The 16976-nt window shown below is 36.2% G+C and overlaps 1 protein-coding gene across 5 annotated transcripts in view; it reads right to left on the bottom strand.

Annotated features, from left to right (window-relative positions):
* ST7 (suppression of tumorigenicity 7) overlaps positions 1–16976 on the bottom strand; it is a 252225-nt gene that overhangs the window by 96322 nt on the left and 138927 nt on the right. For all 5 annotated transcript variants that reach the window (XM_043589321.1, XM_043589323.1, XM_043589322.1 and 2 more), the window contains exons 3-6: positions 13670–13829; positions 3519–3573; positions 2767–2882; positions 1130–1205 (exon numbers count right to left, since the gene is read on the bottom strand). In XM_043589321.1, coding sequence (XP_043445256.1) covers positions 1130–1205; positions 2767–2882; positions 3519–3573; positions 13670–13829 — 407 coding nt within the window. The remainder of the gene's footprint in view (positions 1–1129; positions 1206–2766; positions 2883–3518; positions 3574–13669; positions 13830–16976) is intronic.

Here is a 16976-nt window from a genome sequence, read left to right as displayed (position 1 = left end):
AACTAAATCAGGTTGTGCTATCTTAATTTACTTTAAAGGATTTACTATACATTAAAGATTCATAGCTACAACTGGTACTTTTAAGATCAAAATGCAGAAATGTGAGCTGAATCACAGTGTTAACTGGGTGGCCTAGTTAATTGGTTGACTGATACCAAAGGATGATGACTCATGAAGACATGAACCTGAAGGACAGTTTCTATATGCCATGTCACAAGGTTCCACCCCTGAGCCCGACATTTCTATCAGAAACATGGATGACACACAGAAGGCAGGCATATCAAATTTGTAGATGACGAGAAACTGGAAAATAAATATGTTGTATGGCAGAATCAGAAACCAAACAGATCAACAGGTTACAATGGCAGGATTTCCAATTCTCAAGTGAATCTTTTTTCTAAGACCTCCAAAGAAGAATCTGTAACTTTCTTCAAAAAAAAAAATCATAAAATAGTTTAACAATGACCACTTGGCAGGGAGAATGTCGAGGTGATTCAAGCACCAGATGGGTGGTTGAGCTAAATGACCTTTAAGGTCTCTGCCAACCCTGAGATTTTATGACTTCAATTTTAAGAATCTTTCTCATTTTCTAAGATCTCCAGAATATTTCCCAGCCTTCCTTGGTAACCCACAGAATGTTTAACAACACTAATGACAGCATTTCCTCTTATCTTTGTCTTGATCTTGAAATACTTCAAAAGTGTAATTTTTTCACCTTATGTTTTTGTTATCTTTTCCCCACAAGCAGAAGATCTACCTAAAAAATGTGATGGCACAGATGAGCATTCTACATCTGAAATAATTTCCCCATGTTATAGTTATGTAAAGAACTGTTTTTATTTTATGTCCTTGCAATATCCCACAGATAGTCCTTGAAGGGCTAAATAGCCCTTGGAAGCTATTTAAGTTAGGGTCATAGCAAAGCCACTGAATTGCTCTCTAAAATGACTAAGACCACCATCACATGGATGTCCTTCGCAACAAAAATTTTTTTACAAATTAATAACCCCTAAAACAATCCTCAAGTTCAAATGCATAATTTAATATAAGTATACCATTAATGAAAACTGAATACATTCAGCAAAGGATGAGATTTCCTTTTTAAAAGCAAGATTTGTCCCCCACTTACTCATTTATCTCTAAGGCTTCATGAGCTGCAGAAATCCTAGCTTGGGGGTTTCTCTCTCTCCAGGCTTTCTGCATTACTGTTACAAAAAGAGGAAAAAAGCATGTCCATCAATACACATAATTAGAAGACTCACCACAGGACAATAGTTAAATTAATAGCTTTCAGCTTGAATACAAGAGAATATTTCACTTACTAAGGAGGTGAGCCCAAATCTCCGAAATCACACAAATACACTCTAATGTGCTATTCCACTGTCCTTCCTTCGATGATAGCAAACCTTTCTTGTGCTCTTAATACTACAGGTCTAAATCTTATAGATTAACCCATGGTCTATAATCTTAGAGGTTTAATCTTGATTAAGATTTCTTTTTTTTTTACTGAAGTATTAGTTGACACGCAATGTTACAGTAGTTTCAAGTGGGTAACAATGATTTGCCAAGTCTACACATTATGCTATGCTCACCACACTGGTTAAGGTTCCTTAATCAAGAAAGGAAAAGACATCCTAAAAGAGATTTAATATTTCTTTTGTTCATTAATGTCATTTGTCGTTAAGAAACATATTTTACACATTTTTATATGAAATTGTTACTAATCTCTTCCTTCTACTTAGGCACAACATAAGTTCTATTGTTCATTTTCCCAAACACTATAGGCTCTGGGTATTAGGACTTTGTAAAACCATATGAAGAATTATGAGTTGGATCAGAAAAAAAAGTGGTTTGGTCTTTTGCTTAATATGTGTATCTGTTCCCAAAGTTTGCCGCAAACACGGTTTCTAGATACCAGAGCAGTTTGTGTATATACAGTGCAAAGCTCAATGCCTGGTATATTTATTGGACTATGATATTCTACCACGATAAACAGTACCTTTTTAAAAAGAGCAACAATCTCCATACTTGTTTTATCAATATGTATCTTTGAAGTTAGCTTTTCAGGTGCATGTACACATTCCTCTTTTTAAAGATTTTTTTTTCACCTATTTAAGTTTGGCAATATAAAAAATGTCAGTAGGATTATTTAGATCTCAAACCAAGTGAAATGCATGCCAAACAAAGCCCTTTCCAGGTTGATAAACAAATATGGATTCTAATAGCTAAGGCCATGACCCCATTCACTGCTAGTGAACCTATAAATAGGCATACAAATCACTACAATATATTCATTTATCATTTGGATTCACTAAATCTTAATTTCTAACTACAATATCATCGAAGAGACATGACCCTTCATTCTACCTCAATCAAGGATTTAATTAGCTTCGTTTCAGATTTATGGGCACTGAAGAGAGCATTTAGGGATGAGCACTGGGTGTTGCATGGAAACCAATCTGACAATAAATTATATTTAATATTTAAAAAATAAAAAAAGAAATATGTAAATCCAATGTTACTATATATGTTTTAAATAGTATTTTAAATCATAACAAGAAGACTCATTTCTACATTGATACTTCATCATGATAAATCCTTTAATTAAGTACCAGAATTCTGGGTTCTGCCAGCCAATCTCCAATTTAATAATTTATTCACTGGGGGGGGGGGGGAGGGTGTAGAGCAGATATTCTAAAAGCAATAACCTTAGTACTTAAATCAAAAGCCCTCCCACTCAGCAACTATCTAAAGGAGTGTCCATACTTGCATCTGCAGGACGCAGGTGGTCTGAGTCACAAGTAAAGAACGTCTGGTGGTCCTGGGCAGAGAGATTCATGTCATAGTAAGTCAGAGGCTCTCGTCCTGTCACCCAAGTATACCTGGTAAAGGGGAAATAGATGGTCAGACACTTGGAAAGCAAGACCTACAAAATATTAAGCTGCATAGGAAACTGAACTATAAAACATTAACTGGGTACAAAACAGTTTTGCCAACGAATGAAAAAAAGTTTTTTTAATCATCCTGTTCTCTCTTTAGGAGGTCTATCAGCAGGAAACAAGTAAACATTTTCCCCTATATTTTTCTCTAAAAATTTTACTAGCACTAGCTAATGAAAAGTTTCCCTCATTACTCTTATGAATAGGCATTTCCCAAAAGCCATGAAAATTCTGAAATGCCTAATTACTTTGCAAAATTAAATTCCAACAAAATTTCTATGACATCTTTATAACCATGTTCTAGGTAAGCTTCAAAATATTTTGATTGTATAATGCATAATGAAAATAATAAGTGTAATAGAAAATTTCTAAAAACTACACATTTTTGTACATCATCCCAATTCTAATCCCCAAATAACTATAAAACAGAAAAATCAAAACATTTGAGGATTGTATCAAAAAATAGAAGCACTACACAGACTGTTACAATGACCCCTAAATGAACCAGCAAAAACATTTGCTGCTGTCTTTACTCTCTGAACTAGACCCATTTGTTTCCCAAGCTGTCAAAACACTTACCGATTATATTCAGCGCCCCTAAATAAATTTAGTGGATTTCGCCATACTTTGCATTCTGCAACAAAGAGAAATATGAAAATGTTACACAGAGTCCAGACACACTACAAGCTAATTAATTCAGCAAAACACCCTTCCTGGCCATTTGATAAGATAATTTTATTCTCCATCCTCTACATGGGAAGCAATGTGGAAAAACTCTGAGTGGTTGATCAGGAAACAAAGCTCAGGAACCAGGACTTTGGAAAAGTTCTCCCTAATCTCTCTGGGCCAAAGTTTCCTCATTTGCTAAATCAAGGTATATGCCAACATCAGCTAGTTCATAACTTCAATAGTCATTTCACAAGGTCTACACAGATTCTATAAATTTACTTCTGAAATTACAGGTACAAGGTATACTTGTAAGCTAAACTTAAGCTCTAGAGTATAATATGGAGTTATTTAATTAGGGTCTATGTTAATACTGATTTTGTGACAAAGCACCAGATTACTTTTTACACTGCCATAAAACAGAGATAAGAAAACGAATAAAGTTATTATTTTAGAGAGAAATGCTATGAAAATAAATTGTTTTAAAGCAATAACACTGTTTACTTATACAGATACATGGATTAATAATTATAGTAATATTATAATTCTAGCATATACTAATAGATTATACATCTTTCTTCCACAAAAACCACAGAAATTTAGAACCACAGGACTTGGTTCAATCATTAGTTTTTAAGACTGTCTTATAAGTGTGTGACTAATAAGCTATAATTCTTTTTAAACAGCCTATGATTAAGACTTTCTACTGATTCAGAATACTACATTTCTTTGAGTGAATAATGTTTTATTAAAAAATAGAATAAGTTAAGAGTACTTAAAACATCTCTGTGTGCGTAATCGGCCAAAAAACACACCCAAAGACATGGACACACAAAAGTGAGCAATTATTGCAGAAATCAAAAGAGCATTAAAGGGTGATTCATTAAGATTCTATCCTCATGCCTGTTACATGCAACATCCATCCTTCCACACCCACTCACTCATCCATCTATCCATCCATCCATCCAATGAGCATTGAGCACTCAATGGGGAAAACAAACAAGTAAACCATCTATTACAATACAGCATGAAAATGAAGAAGATAAAACACTATAGAAACACTGTGTCTAATCTCAATATATTTTTGTTAAAATAGTGAATGAAGGGTGTACACATAACAGGAAGATATGTTTTTATTTAAAGAAGATAAATTTATCTTTAAATTAGGGCTGGAGCCCGCCTAAAGTTTGAACAATGTTTATAAACGATAGCCCTAAATTTTCTGACACTTGGCTTAACTCACCATTTAGGAAATGATCTTTGTTCAATTAATTCAGCATCTTTGAATTTTGTTCCTGAGAAACTGAAATTCTGTAGCTGTCACTTCATATGGCACTAACTAGAAAATTATGCTTTTCTTAAATAATTACTTTTCTTACAGATGCAAAGACCCTGGGAGGGGTCACTAATGAACTCCAGATTATGGCTCAAATCACAGAATCACACCGGTGATCCAAACAACCATGATACGATCTCTGCCCTTAAGGCTATTTTAACTTTTAGGTCCTCGTCACTCCCACCCTTTCCTCAAAGGATGTCTTTCAAGATCCAAAGCGGTCCAATTAAAGCTTCATGAATATTGCAAGGTTTGTATTCAGCATATAACAAACATGTACACAGATAGTACAGAGGTTGCCCATGGTGACATTTTTTGCAGTAAAACAGGAACATCTGGGGAGATGCCTCTCCCCCACTGAATTTCATCTGAAATATTAGTAAAAAGGTTACGGGCAAATAATTGTTCTCCAGTGAATACATTATTATATTGGCATTGTTCAAATACTCATTTGAAAAATTTTAAACCAAAATACCTTCAGTTAAAATTTCAACACTATTATATATTGGATATAAATGAAATTATTTCTAAATAAAAATAACTGCAAAGAGACATGGTGTATGTACCTAAAGTATTTTTGAGCAAAACTAAAGATGCAATCTTTGTTTAGGAAGTGCCACAATATAGCCAGCAGGGGGTGCTACAAACATTTTGAAATGTTTTTATGGATTCTATTCCAGAACTGAACTTCTTAAAGAGTCACTGTTGACATTAAGTGTCATACATACGGCCTATTGTTTCTTCAAGTATCCCTGAAACTTAGAAATGAGGATCTAAGTAACTAACAGATGTAAAATATTTCGGGAAAAAATATGTGATACAGAACTACCTAAGAAATGTCTTCATTAGTTATATCCTTCATTAGCTATGTCTCCTTCAAATTGGTGCAAAACAGGTATAATTTTTTAAAGAAATATGCGATCTAGAGGTCAAATATGAACACATGTCAAAGTTTTACCTGGAATTAGGTCATAGCTATGTTAATTTCTTCTTCGCTACTCTGTTTCATAATCTTATCACTACTACAAAAACTCTCTCAGCCTAGAATCACTATAGAGCACATACCCCATAAATATCAGACTGCTTGATGGTTTCGTGATACCGACAAAAGTTACAAATGCCAACTGTATTAGAATGTGAAGATTTAAGTCAAGAGTTAAACTCAGATATCCAGAGGATAAAGGTTTTTCCACATGAGGTCCTGTTTCTTATCTTATTCATGTCTTTGGGAAATAAATTCTTTATTTAAATCAGAATTAAAATTTTACCTCCAAAAGGAATGTTGCATTCTCCGTTAATATCAACAATTTCAGTGCCCTTTAGAAGCCCTAGAAGTTGACAGAGACCCCATCAAGGACTTGCTGATATTACTAGCTCAATTAAAAATATGCCCCAGTACAATAAACATACTCCCTATGGTTCCATCTGTAGCAGTACAGAAGAGTCTCTATCCACAAATGCAGACAGAAATGTTCAGACCTCAGCATGCATGCAAGAATGCAGTTCAGGAGGAAGAGAAGCAATATATATATTGGAATAGTACTTGTTTAATTCCCAAGTCTGCACAATAGATTCCCCCCCTTTGTGATAATGGGATGGTTATGTAAGTTTTTATGTGGGAGACAAAGAACACAGAAAGTAATGCTTACTGCCATCAAGGACTTCTAAAATCAAGCTGCAATCTTTTCTTCAGTCTTCCTTCTCACAATTCCCTACTAAAACTTTCCATCTCAGTGATCATTATTTCATGCCTTTTGTACTCAGTTACCCCTGTAGAGTGCTCACCCCATCAGTCAAAGGACTGTGTGGTTTAAACATAAATAGAATGGCTATGATGCACTAGTCCCTTTGCCAGGTCCTTGGTTACAGAACAAGAGGAGCTTATGGCCTTGGGAGAAAAATAAAAAGGGCATACAGCTGAAGAAGCTCTACAGAAAGAACAATGTACTGACAGAACCACAGACTTTCCCTTTGTCACAGTCCTCAAAGAAAAAGAGAACTTAATTCTCAGAAAAACCAAGAGGCTCTGAAGTCATGGGGCTTTTATTCACATGGAAGAAAATATTACTCTACATCCAACTTATTTAACTCTGAAAATCTTTATTTTCTAAAAGTTAAAAAAAAGATATAGAATCCCCACTCCCAGGGCCTTCAAATATATAAATTATTAATTCATAACCTAGGAAAATTTATTATACTAAAAACTTACCACCTCTTCCCAGAATCTAAAATCTAATGATGGTAATATTATTATTATAAACAGTAGCAACAACAACTTCTGTCATTGCTATAAGCTTGATTTTCATTGAGCCTTTCTCTAAGAGGTTTTAAAGCTCAAGTCATCTATATTCCTTACAATTGTTAGCGGCGTGTAGTAGGCCCTTTTTACAGAAGAGTAAAGCATAGAAAAGCTATATAATTTCCCCATGGCTCACAGCAAATTAGATTAAGGGCCGGTGTCCAGACTGCCCAACAACCACCTACTACATGCAACAGACTTGTTACCCTGCAACATCATATTTCAAAAATCCTATGACTTCATCAATTAAATTTTCCACTAGCAAAACAGTTTTGAAAACTCCTCTGGGGAAATGTTAAGCACTTTTTAGCAATACTTTTAAACATTTTAGTTTCCAAAGTACAACAGAAAAAGGCTCTAGATAAAGTTTAATCAGATGTATTATGGCAATCAAGATTAATCCCAAGCTGATATATGATTCTGCCATGTATTTATTAGCTTCTATGTCTCAGAAATGAATACCCAGTTTTCTACATCACACAGGCTAATCTTAATCCTTAACAGTAACAATATCCATTTGCTTAAGTAATTAAGCTTTATTTTCATAAGTTTTAAAATAATTATTTTGAAAAAAATAATATAAAGGCACAAAGTAACATGTAGGTAGCTTTCAACTCAACAAATATGTTATTGTCTCTAATTCTATGGAATCAGAAATGGTATAAATAATGATGAGTTTCAAGGCCATTTTTATTGATCTGCTCTATTCAAGATAGTGTACTATTTTCTTCAAGTATTGCTAAAATGGTTAAATCTTTATTGTATCTTCATACATTTCTCATTGATCATTTTTGACTTAAGCCAATCAACTTGACCAAATAATGTGGAAATTGTGAAATAAATTTATTAAATAAATGTTCACCACAGACTAAAACTGTTTTAGGCATTTTCACCATTCAAATAGAGATCAAATCTATACTACAACACAAATGTGAGTGGCAAAATATTTTAAAAGATATAATAAGCGTTGGCTAAGAGAATCATTCTCAACACCTGCATAGACATGGCAAGGACAAACTGAGTTTTCTCTAATTGAGACGACTAAAGAGCAATGCCAAAGGTCCTGCACGTGGCAATTTGCGATTTTGCCAGGGATATATTTGAAATGCAAGCACTGAAAGGCCTGGGCATAAAAGTGAGTCACTGAGCTAAGGAGTAAACCTCCCTGAACCCACAGCCATATCTCCAGAGACTGAGCCATCTTCCCCATCATATTCATAGATGGGGAATTCATCATTCATATTCAGTTCATCTGGAGGACACTGACAGATGGCTGTCCTCTGACTCGTTATTTCTACATGACCTCATTGACTCCTCAAACTACTTTGTGAAGTAGATACTGTTGTTATTCCCACATACGCAAATTAAGATACCAAGGAAGGTTAAGCAACTTGCCCAAGGTCACACATTGTAAGTGATGGAGCTGAGATGAGGGCCACATCTGTCTGACCCCAGAGCCTGAGCTCTCAACCATCAGCAATCCTGCCACTGAGATTTTTCTAAGCAAATCTGGCTAATGTCACTTCTGAAATCATGTCATGTACCACAGTACAGGTTTTTAATGAATTTACTTATTTTAATGCTTCAGTAATTACATTCGTATTGACTTTATAGACCTCACAGAGGATCTAGACTGAACTTTTTAGCCAAGTGCTTGAGACTTTGGACTGTGAAGTGAGACCACCTAGGTTGCCAGCCCTGTGACCTTGGGCAGATGACTTAACTTGCCTGTATGTCAGCTTCTTCAACCATAAAATGGAGATAATAATAGTATCTGCCTCACAGGGCTATAGTGAGGATTGAATGAGATAATAATGTAAAGTGGAAAGTAGGCACTAAGAGTGGAGGTATTATTATTAGAATTATATGGCTTTCTATAAGGAGAATTATTTGCTCTGGTGTTATGAAAATTTGAAGATCTATGAAGGTCTCAGGATATCTTTGCACTCTACCTGAGTTTCTTCATCTCCATTGTTTTTCTTTAATTTATTACCTGGATTTAATCATTGCTTGAACTGCCTCTAGCAATGTAATGAATTTTAATTTAGAATTCCAAGTAAAATCTTATAAAAAGTTTTACAATAAAGATACATATATGACACATACATATTATGTACATATATAAGATATATATTAAGATTAAATGAGATTAAAATGAAATGATTTTAGATAGGAAGGCAAGCAACTATAACCAGAGTTTGTCTAAAGATACAGCTCTGTGCAAGAGGATACTAAAGCCCCTCAGAGAATTTAAACTTGACTTTGGCAAGGATACTTCTCATGTGATGAAGCACCTTGAATTTTTCTAAATATCTTGAAGGTGAATGCTGCAAACCTTTGTCTTTATGGCACCGTACTCAAGAACAGGGCAAATTATCAAACAGATGTTCCCATGAACCTAAATTCAAAATGTTACCAGTCCTTGAGAACCTACACCCCTTAAGACAGGGAGAAGTTAGTCACACTTTAAGTCCTTAACTATCATCGGATCATAAGCTGAGTTGAATTAAGAAATGGCACTGAGAAACATAGTGATGTGGGAAATACATCAGCAGGGTTTATCAAGAAAAATGGCAGGTTAGCTCCCAAATAAAGAGAAATAAGTGAAATATTCATAAATGTTAACCTAAGCCAAACAACCTATAATTTGGCTACATTAAGAAGTTATATAATTAACTACATTTTTTCTCTGACCCACAGATAAAGATAACTACAAATTTTAAAAGAGTCTGCACTCAGGCCACTTTGTACAGATACAAAGTTAAATAAGATATAAATAGCCTGCCCTGTAACAATCATAACCCTCTCACCCTCTCCCCCCCACCTCTCCCACTCCAAACCATTCTTAAGTAGGCCAGGTCTTTTAGCTTTTAACCAAAACAAACGATTCTTTAAGAAAAAAGCTATGAGTCTTAATATACACTATGTATATTACATACACTATGTATGTATGTATGTATGTATGTATGTATATACATAGTGTATAATATACACTATGAGTCTTAATATAGACCAATGTTTATCACTGGTATTTTCAGTTTATTTTTAGCTTTTACAATGATTTTTCTCAAATAAGCAATTAAACTGCCTTTGCCAATATCCATGGGACTTTGTCAGCCATGTTGTATTTCTTGTAAGATTCAGCAAAGAGTTGTCTTGTCATGATCCAATAAAATCAAAAGATTCACCTATTCATTATTAAGGCAGCAGCCATCTTGTTATTATTAAGGGATAGGATTTTTAAACAAATTCCTTATTTTAAGAAAATGTATTATTGATTACCCTCTGTTTTGGACTTTCTTTTTCCTTTACTTAGTTGAAACAAGACTATGAAATAGAAAGTGACTAAGAATAGAGATAAACACAGACAATGTACTTTAATAATATTTTTCTTATCCAAAAATAAAAATCACCAGAGGAAAAGAGAATTGGAAAATAGTATCAGTCCCACTATATCTGATACTTCCATACCAGCATGCATGTTTGTTGAGCTGAGTTAGCCAAATTTTAGCTAAAATGTCAAGGAGAAGTGGGCAGACAGAGCCCAAATATACTTAGGCAAGGTAATTTCCACTTTTCTAAATGTAACTATTTAAACATTGTTATGAGATCAGATCATAAATGCTGTATCTATTATAGAGGAAATGAATAGAAATATTGCATGCATGGTAGATATTCAGCAAATACTACTGGAATTGAATTAAAAATAGTCAAAAACTCAATCTTAGCCACGTAAAAACACAGTACAAATAAAACCGAGAATTTCCATGATTTAAAAAAAATGTTTTTTAATGTTTATTTATTTTTGAGACAGAGAGAGAGGCAGAGTGTGAGTGGGGAGGGACAGAGACATGGAGACATAGAACTCAAAGCAAGCTCCAGGCTGAGCTGTCAGCAGAGAGCCTGACATGGGGCTCGAACTCACGACCTGTGAGATCATGACCTGAGGTGAAGTCGGATACTTAACCGACTGAGTCATTCAGGCGCCCCATCATGATTATTATTTTTCAATATGTTTTTATAAAGGGCTTAGGTGCTTCCTCTAAAAACTGCTATGAAAGCACTAAGAATACCATCAAGACTTATATAATACATAAGGCTTGGGGCGCCTGGGTGGCTCAGTCGGTTAAGCGTCCGACTTCGGCCCGGGTCACAATCTCGCGGTCCGTGAGTTCGAGCCCCGCGTCAGGCTCTGTGCTGACTGCTCAGAGCCTGGAGCCTGTTTCCGATTCTGTGTCTCCCTCTCTCTCTGCCCCTCCCCCATTCATGCTCTGTCTCTCTCTGTCTCAAAAATAAATAAACGTTAAAAAAAAAATTTTTTTTAAATAAAAAAAAATACATAAGGCTTACTTCAAGGCATCCACAGAGAGACAGCAAAATTATAGTGACAGTAAGAAGAGTGTAAACTCTAAGAAATGATGCCAAGAAACTTAAATTTGGGAGAGAGAGAATTTTAACGAAAATAAAAATGTATTCACAATGAAGAATGGCTTCAAACGAGGCTGCTTTCCACTTCCAATCTGTTAATTTGCTACGTTTTATACCATTCCAAGACTATAGTAACTCTAATCAGACCAGAGCACATTTAATCTGTTGGGTTCTCACGGCAGATGCAAAGTGACGGCAGTTATCCACAACTGTTGATGTGATGATGACTAAGTGACTATGACCCTCCATTACAATAATGCACCACACTTGTTACAGTGGTGGTTACCGTTTCACTTGGCTCAGCTCTCTTTCTGTTTCTTTCACAAAGTAGGTACGTTGACAAAGTCCCAGACAATTTTGCTACCTGAGTGGTGCCATCTCTCACACATGTACCCTTTAGGATGAAACCAACGTGTACCTGGTGGTGCCCACTGCCACTCACAGCTGGCTGGCAAAGGGTCTATTGAAAGGGCACTGGATCAACACCAGAAATAAAATATATGTGCAATGTTCCTTGATGATTGTCACCTGGCTAGACAGGTGGACTGAGTTATGAAATGTGGACTGAGTTACTCTAGGAGAATGAAAAAAAAAAAGATCTAATCTAATGTTCTTTAATTTCTTCCTCCTCTTCATCCTTCAAGTATCAGAACCGGTACGCTCCCCTTCAAAAAGCAAACTTCTTCTCCAAGTTTTGGTCAGGAACCCCTCTTTTTTTCTCCACAGCATTGTATGCTCCCCTCATGTAATCAGAGCACTTACCACTGTGTCTCCTTCAGTAGACAAGAGTTCCATGAAGGCAAGAACTTTGGCTTTTCTAAAAATCACTAATACTCATCAGAACCTATACAAGGCCAGGTTCATATTAGGGACTTAGGAAATGTTTACTAAGCTAATAAAGAGACCAAGCTAGGAAATCCTATTCTTCCTTCTTCTTTTGTGAATGGAGAAATTACAGGCCTTGAATGTACTCATTTGTTCATTCACTGAGCTTCAGTGATGGGGCAGACACTGTGCAAAGTGCTAAAAAATCTGCAATAAAGCAGTAAGCTAAAACATTATAGTGCAATTTGATAAATTTTGCTAAAGATAAAAATATTACAAGTCAGTGAAGGTGGAGAGATATTGTACAACCCATCAGAGAAGGCTTCCCAGGAGGTAACTGGAGCTGGGTTACAAAAGTCAGGCAAACACGTGAGAGAGGGAGATAGACTTTTAGGGAAAGAGTCATGAGAAAACATGGCATGTTCAAGAAATGAAAAGGAGGGGAACCTAGGTGGCTCAACTGGTTAAGGGTCGGACTCTTGATAACGGCTTGGGTCACGATCTCATGGTTGTGAGATCAAGCCCCATGTTAAACCCCATGTCGGGCTCCGTGCTAAGAGTGGAGTCTGCTTGGGATTCTCTCTCTCCATCTCTCTCTCTCCTTCCCCTGTTCATGATCTCTCTCTGTCTCTTTCAAAATAAATAAATTAATTAAAAAAAAAAAAAGAAAGAAAAAATGAGAGGGACAGGATTGTGACTGAAGCCAGTGCTGGCAAGATAGGTTGAAAGCAGCATATGCTATTTATGCTATGCTAAGGAATCTGGAATCTAGGCTTTCTCTTCAGTATAATGGGAACTGAGGAAGCCTTTTAAGCAAAGGAGTGATGTGATCACATAAGCTGCAATTAGCATGGGACAGAATGGACACATTCAGTAAGGGTTGAGAAACTAGGGACAAGGAGGCTGGAGACCCAGGCTGGGAACACTGACCTAAATGAATGATCCTTAGCTAAATCAAATTGGAGAAAAGGTAAAGAAAGCTAAACAAAATAAATATTTCCTTTCCCTGTGATGCTTATATTCTACTTCTCTGGTAGATGCTGTCAACTCCTTGGGAAAATAAACTGCATTTTTCTCTAGAGTCTCATATTTAAATAACAGCATTATACTGTCTTATAGTCATAATAATTTAGTAAAAATAAGCAAATAATGTTCAAACCGAAGGACTTTCCATACCTGAGACACTTTGCCTGTTGGAATCTGAGTCCCCATTACTGGAGTTAGAATTGTTGGAGGAGTTGTTGTCAACCCCTCCCAGGAGGGGGCGCAAGTGGCTTACTGACACTTGTTCAATGAATGATGTTCCATACTTGCGAAAATACCACCATTCAAATATCTAGGATAGAAAAATAATAAACGTGATTATGGTCCTTGTTACTGTCCATGATTTCTGAACACATATTTGCTGTATTTACAAATTACATCCACCTTAAATACTTAATTTTTTATTCCAAGAATTTTGCTTAATTTATTCTAAACATTAAAGTTTAATAAAATTAAAACACCAATTACATTTTAAATTCTCAATGTAGTTTTCTCCACTTAATAATGGCTTTCAAGGAAAATCTATAACTACAATCATGGATAAAAGAAGACTGTTAAGAGCTGCTCAATATTATTTTCCTCCAAATTTACAGAAATTCTAATAACAAAATCATCATAGCTAAAGACAACTCCAGAAATGTATACAAATAAGCAAGTTTTAGATATACGGTTGAAATATTCCAATTCTTGGCACCTTACATTCTGATAAAGCCATACCTGCATAAAAATTTTGATAGCAAAACTTTATTTGTATTTTAAAAATAAGTATTTCCTTAGAGAAATGCTGGTTTTACAGAAGGAATGAAAGGCATCCCACTTCTTGTATGGGTGGTACTCAATTACTGAGATACTCTGCAATGTCCCACTTGCTAAGAAGTGCTTTACAAGCACAAGCATCTGTTGAACACTATTAATGTTTCCTAGTTCACCAGCTTACCAATTATTACATACCATGAATTGCAAAGGAGAAAAGAAATAATTTTCATTAATAAAAGGAAAGAAGCAACAACACTCATATGACTAGGCTGCAATCAGGACTTATAAGCACTGGGAAAGCAAGTGACACCCCCCAAGCCTGCTTCCCTGCCCCTTGGTCCCTCCAGTGAACACTCCCACCATGATTCAAAGCTGCTCTCTCCCACATCTTTTCCTCTCCTCCCTGTCTGATTTGGGATTTGTGCCTTAAGCAGCCGCAAATCATCACACAGAAGAAATTTAAGAATCAGCTATATCCAGAGTCTCACAGGGTTAACTATACCATAGTCTTATAATGCAGAATGTGGAACTAACATAGAATTAATCACCTTTATCCTTACTTATTTCATAAGAACAAGATTTTGTTATCGACTCTGGAATGGGCTATTATTTAAAAATCAGTGTTGTCTTTCATTTGCTCTACTAAACACACACACACACACACACACACACACACACACACACACACACACTCTTTTAAGGCAGAAAAAATACCTACAAATTATCAGAAGGAGCTATCAGTCAAACCAAATGTTTCCAATTCTAGAACATGAGTTTAATTTAATTCCAAAAAGTTACCCATCTGACTATGTGAATTTTCACATGTGCAGACATTCAAGTAATTTCACCTGGCAGACAGGGGAGACTATGATATGAAAACTAAGAAGGGACAGGACTAGTCTATAACACTTGGAATGCTAGCAATAAGAGATCTTGCTTAACGAAGGAAGAAAGTTCAAGAATAGTAAATTTACAAACCATGAGTCCAGGGAGTTTGTAACCTTAGGCAAGTTATTTTATCTATTTGAACATCAGTTTCTTCTATTATAAAGTGGAAATCATATTCATTATTCATTCTCAAGGTTCCTCAATTTTTACACCCAGGTAAAACACCTAGTTTCAAACCCCATGTAAAAGAAACTAGCTCAGCGCCCGTTGCATGTGTGGTTCTCAAAAGTAATAGCAAAGCTACCATTTATTATATTGATGATGTACATGCCTCCCACGCACAGCATACCTGACATGCTGGTGTACTCCTCTTTCACTTATCTGTGATTCAGGCTAGTACAGCATCTTCTTTTCTGTTGCTAAGTTGTTGGCTGAAAGCCCTAGAAATCATTGTGAAAAAGGGTACTGTTCACCATTCAGTCCTGACCCCCAGACAAAGCCCTCAAGAGATTCGTGGCTTTGCCTTTATTAGAAGAGAAGACAAGCTCCAAAGGACCCAGAACACTGGGCACAGAACTGGCAATGGCTCTCAGTCACTGTGGGGGAGAGCTTTCGTTGCCCTAAGCCTTTGCTCTGCTTTCTATATTATGCTGCCTGGGCACTTGCCAGGCCTTAGTTCATTGATTCAGTCACATAGCAGGAAGTGCTCCACACCAGGCACAGGCTGTGCTCCAGGGTTACATAATGCAGATGTGGCCACTGATACTACCAGTCCATGCCACAGATCACAATGCTTCTCACAGGTTGCTCCTGACATAGCCCATACCCATCACAAAAACAAGACAAAAAAAAAAAAAAAAAAAAAAAAACCTTGGAACTCTAGATTTTTCAGTTTCTCCAGGAGAATCACAGAATGTCAGTACTAAAAGGGACCCTAAAGGATCATGTACAGTCTCTATTTACAGATGAAGAATGAGGAATGACCAAAGTCACACAGCAAATTAAGTAGCTGTTTAGACTGAAGCCCCAGCTCTGTACCCCTAATCTCACCAGGGCCCTGTAACAAGACACCTTTTTCTAACTCTAGTGCGCATCGAAACACAGATGTAGCCTAATCATTTCCCTTTCCAAATCTTAATTTCCCAATGCCTCTGACTCTACTGTCCCTTTGCTTTCTTAGCTATTAGAATCAATACAGAAGTAGTCTATCAAACAGGACAGTCATCCTAAGGTATAAGTGATTCATATTGGTGAGGTATTTCCATTATAATAGGAGACAGACCTTCCACCCAGTATTTCTAATGCAGGAATAACAGATCTCAGTAAAGACTGGGTTATTCATGCAGCTGTTTGGAGAGAAAAAGAGGGTCTGCTCAGGTCTGTTGTATCACAGCAGTAGATGGCTTCTTACCTATCACGATCTTTCTTTATACCATATTAGAGTGCCTAGTACCCTAGGGCAGAGACTCTAATATGTATTCAAGGAACAACTAGTAAAAAGAAGTAGGAAAGGACTTGCAGCCATGAACTTCAAACCAAGTCTTCTAATCTGGGGCTAGCATAATAATCTGCCCCTTATCCCAAAACATGACAGGCTTTGGGCCAGCACCCCACAGTATTTTTAAATAGCTGCACAGATCCAAATGGGCAGATGGTGTTATTTAACACACACATATCTGGTGTCACTTTGAATACTTCTCTCTGGTGCATAATCTACAATGTAAATAGCAGAGCCCTTATAAACAAATTTAGATTGTAAAATTAGTGGGCTTAAGCTTAAGCTTAGTGGGCTTGT

This window comes from Prionailurus bengalensis, chromosome A2 (genome assembly GCF_016509475.1).
Source record: "Prionailurus bengalensis isolate Pbe53 chromosome A2, Fcat_Pben_1.1_paternal_pri, whole genome shotgun sequence".
Lineage (NCBI taxonomy): Eukaryota > Metazoa > Chordata > Mammalia > Carnivora > Felidae > Prionailurus > Prionailurus bengalensis.
The sequence above is the reverse complement of the archived record's forward strand: the minus strand, read 5'-3'. Positions and strand labels throughout refer to the sequence as shown.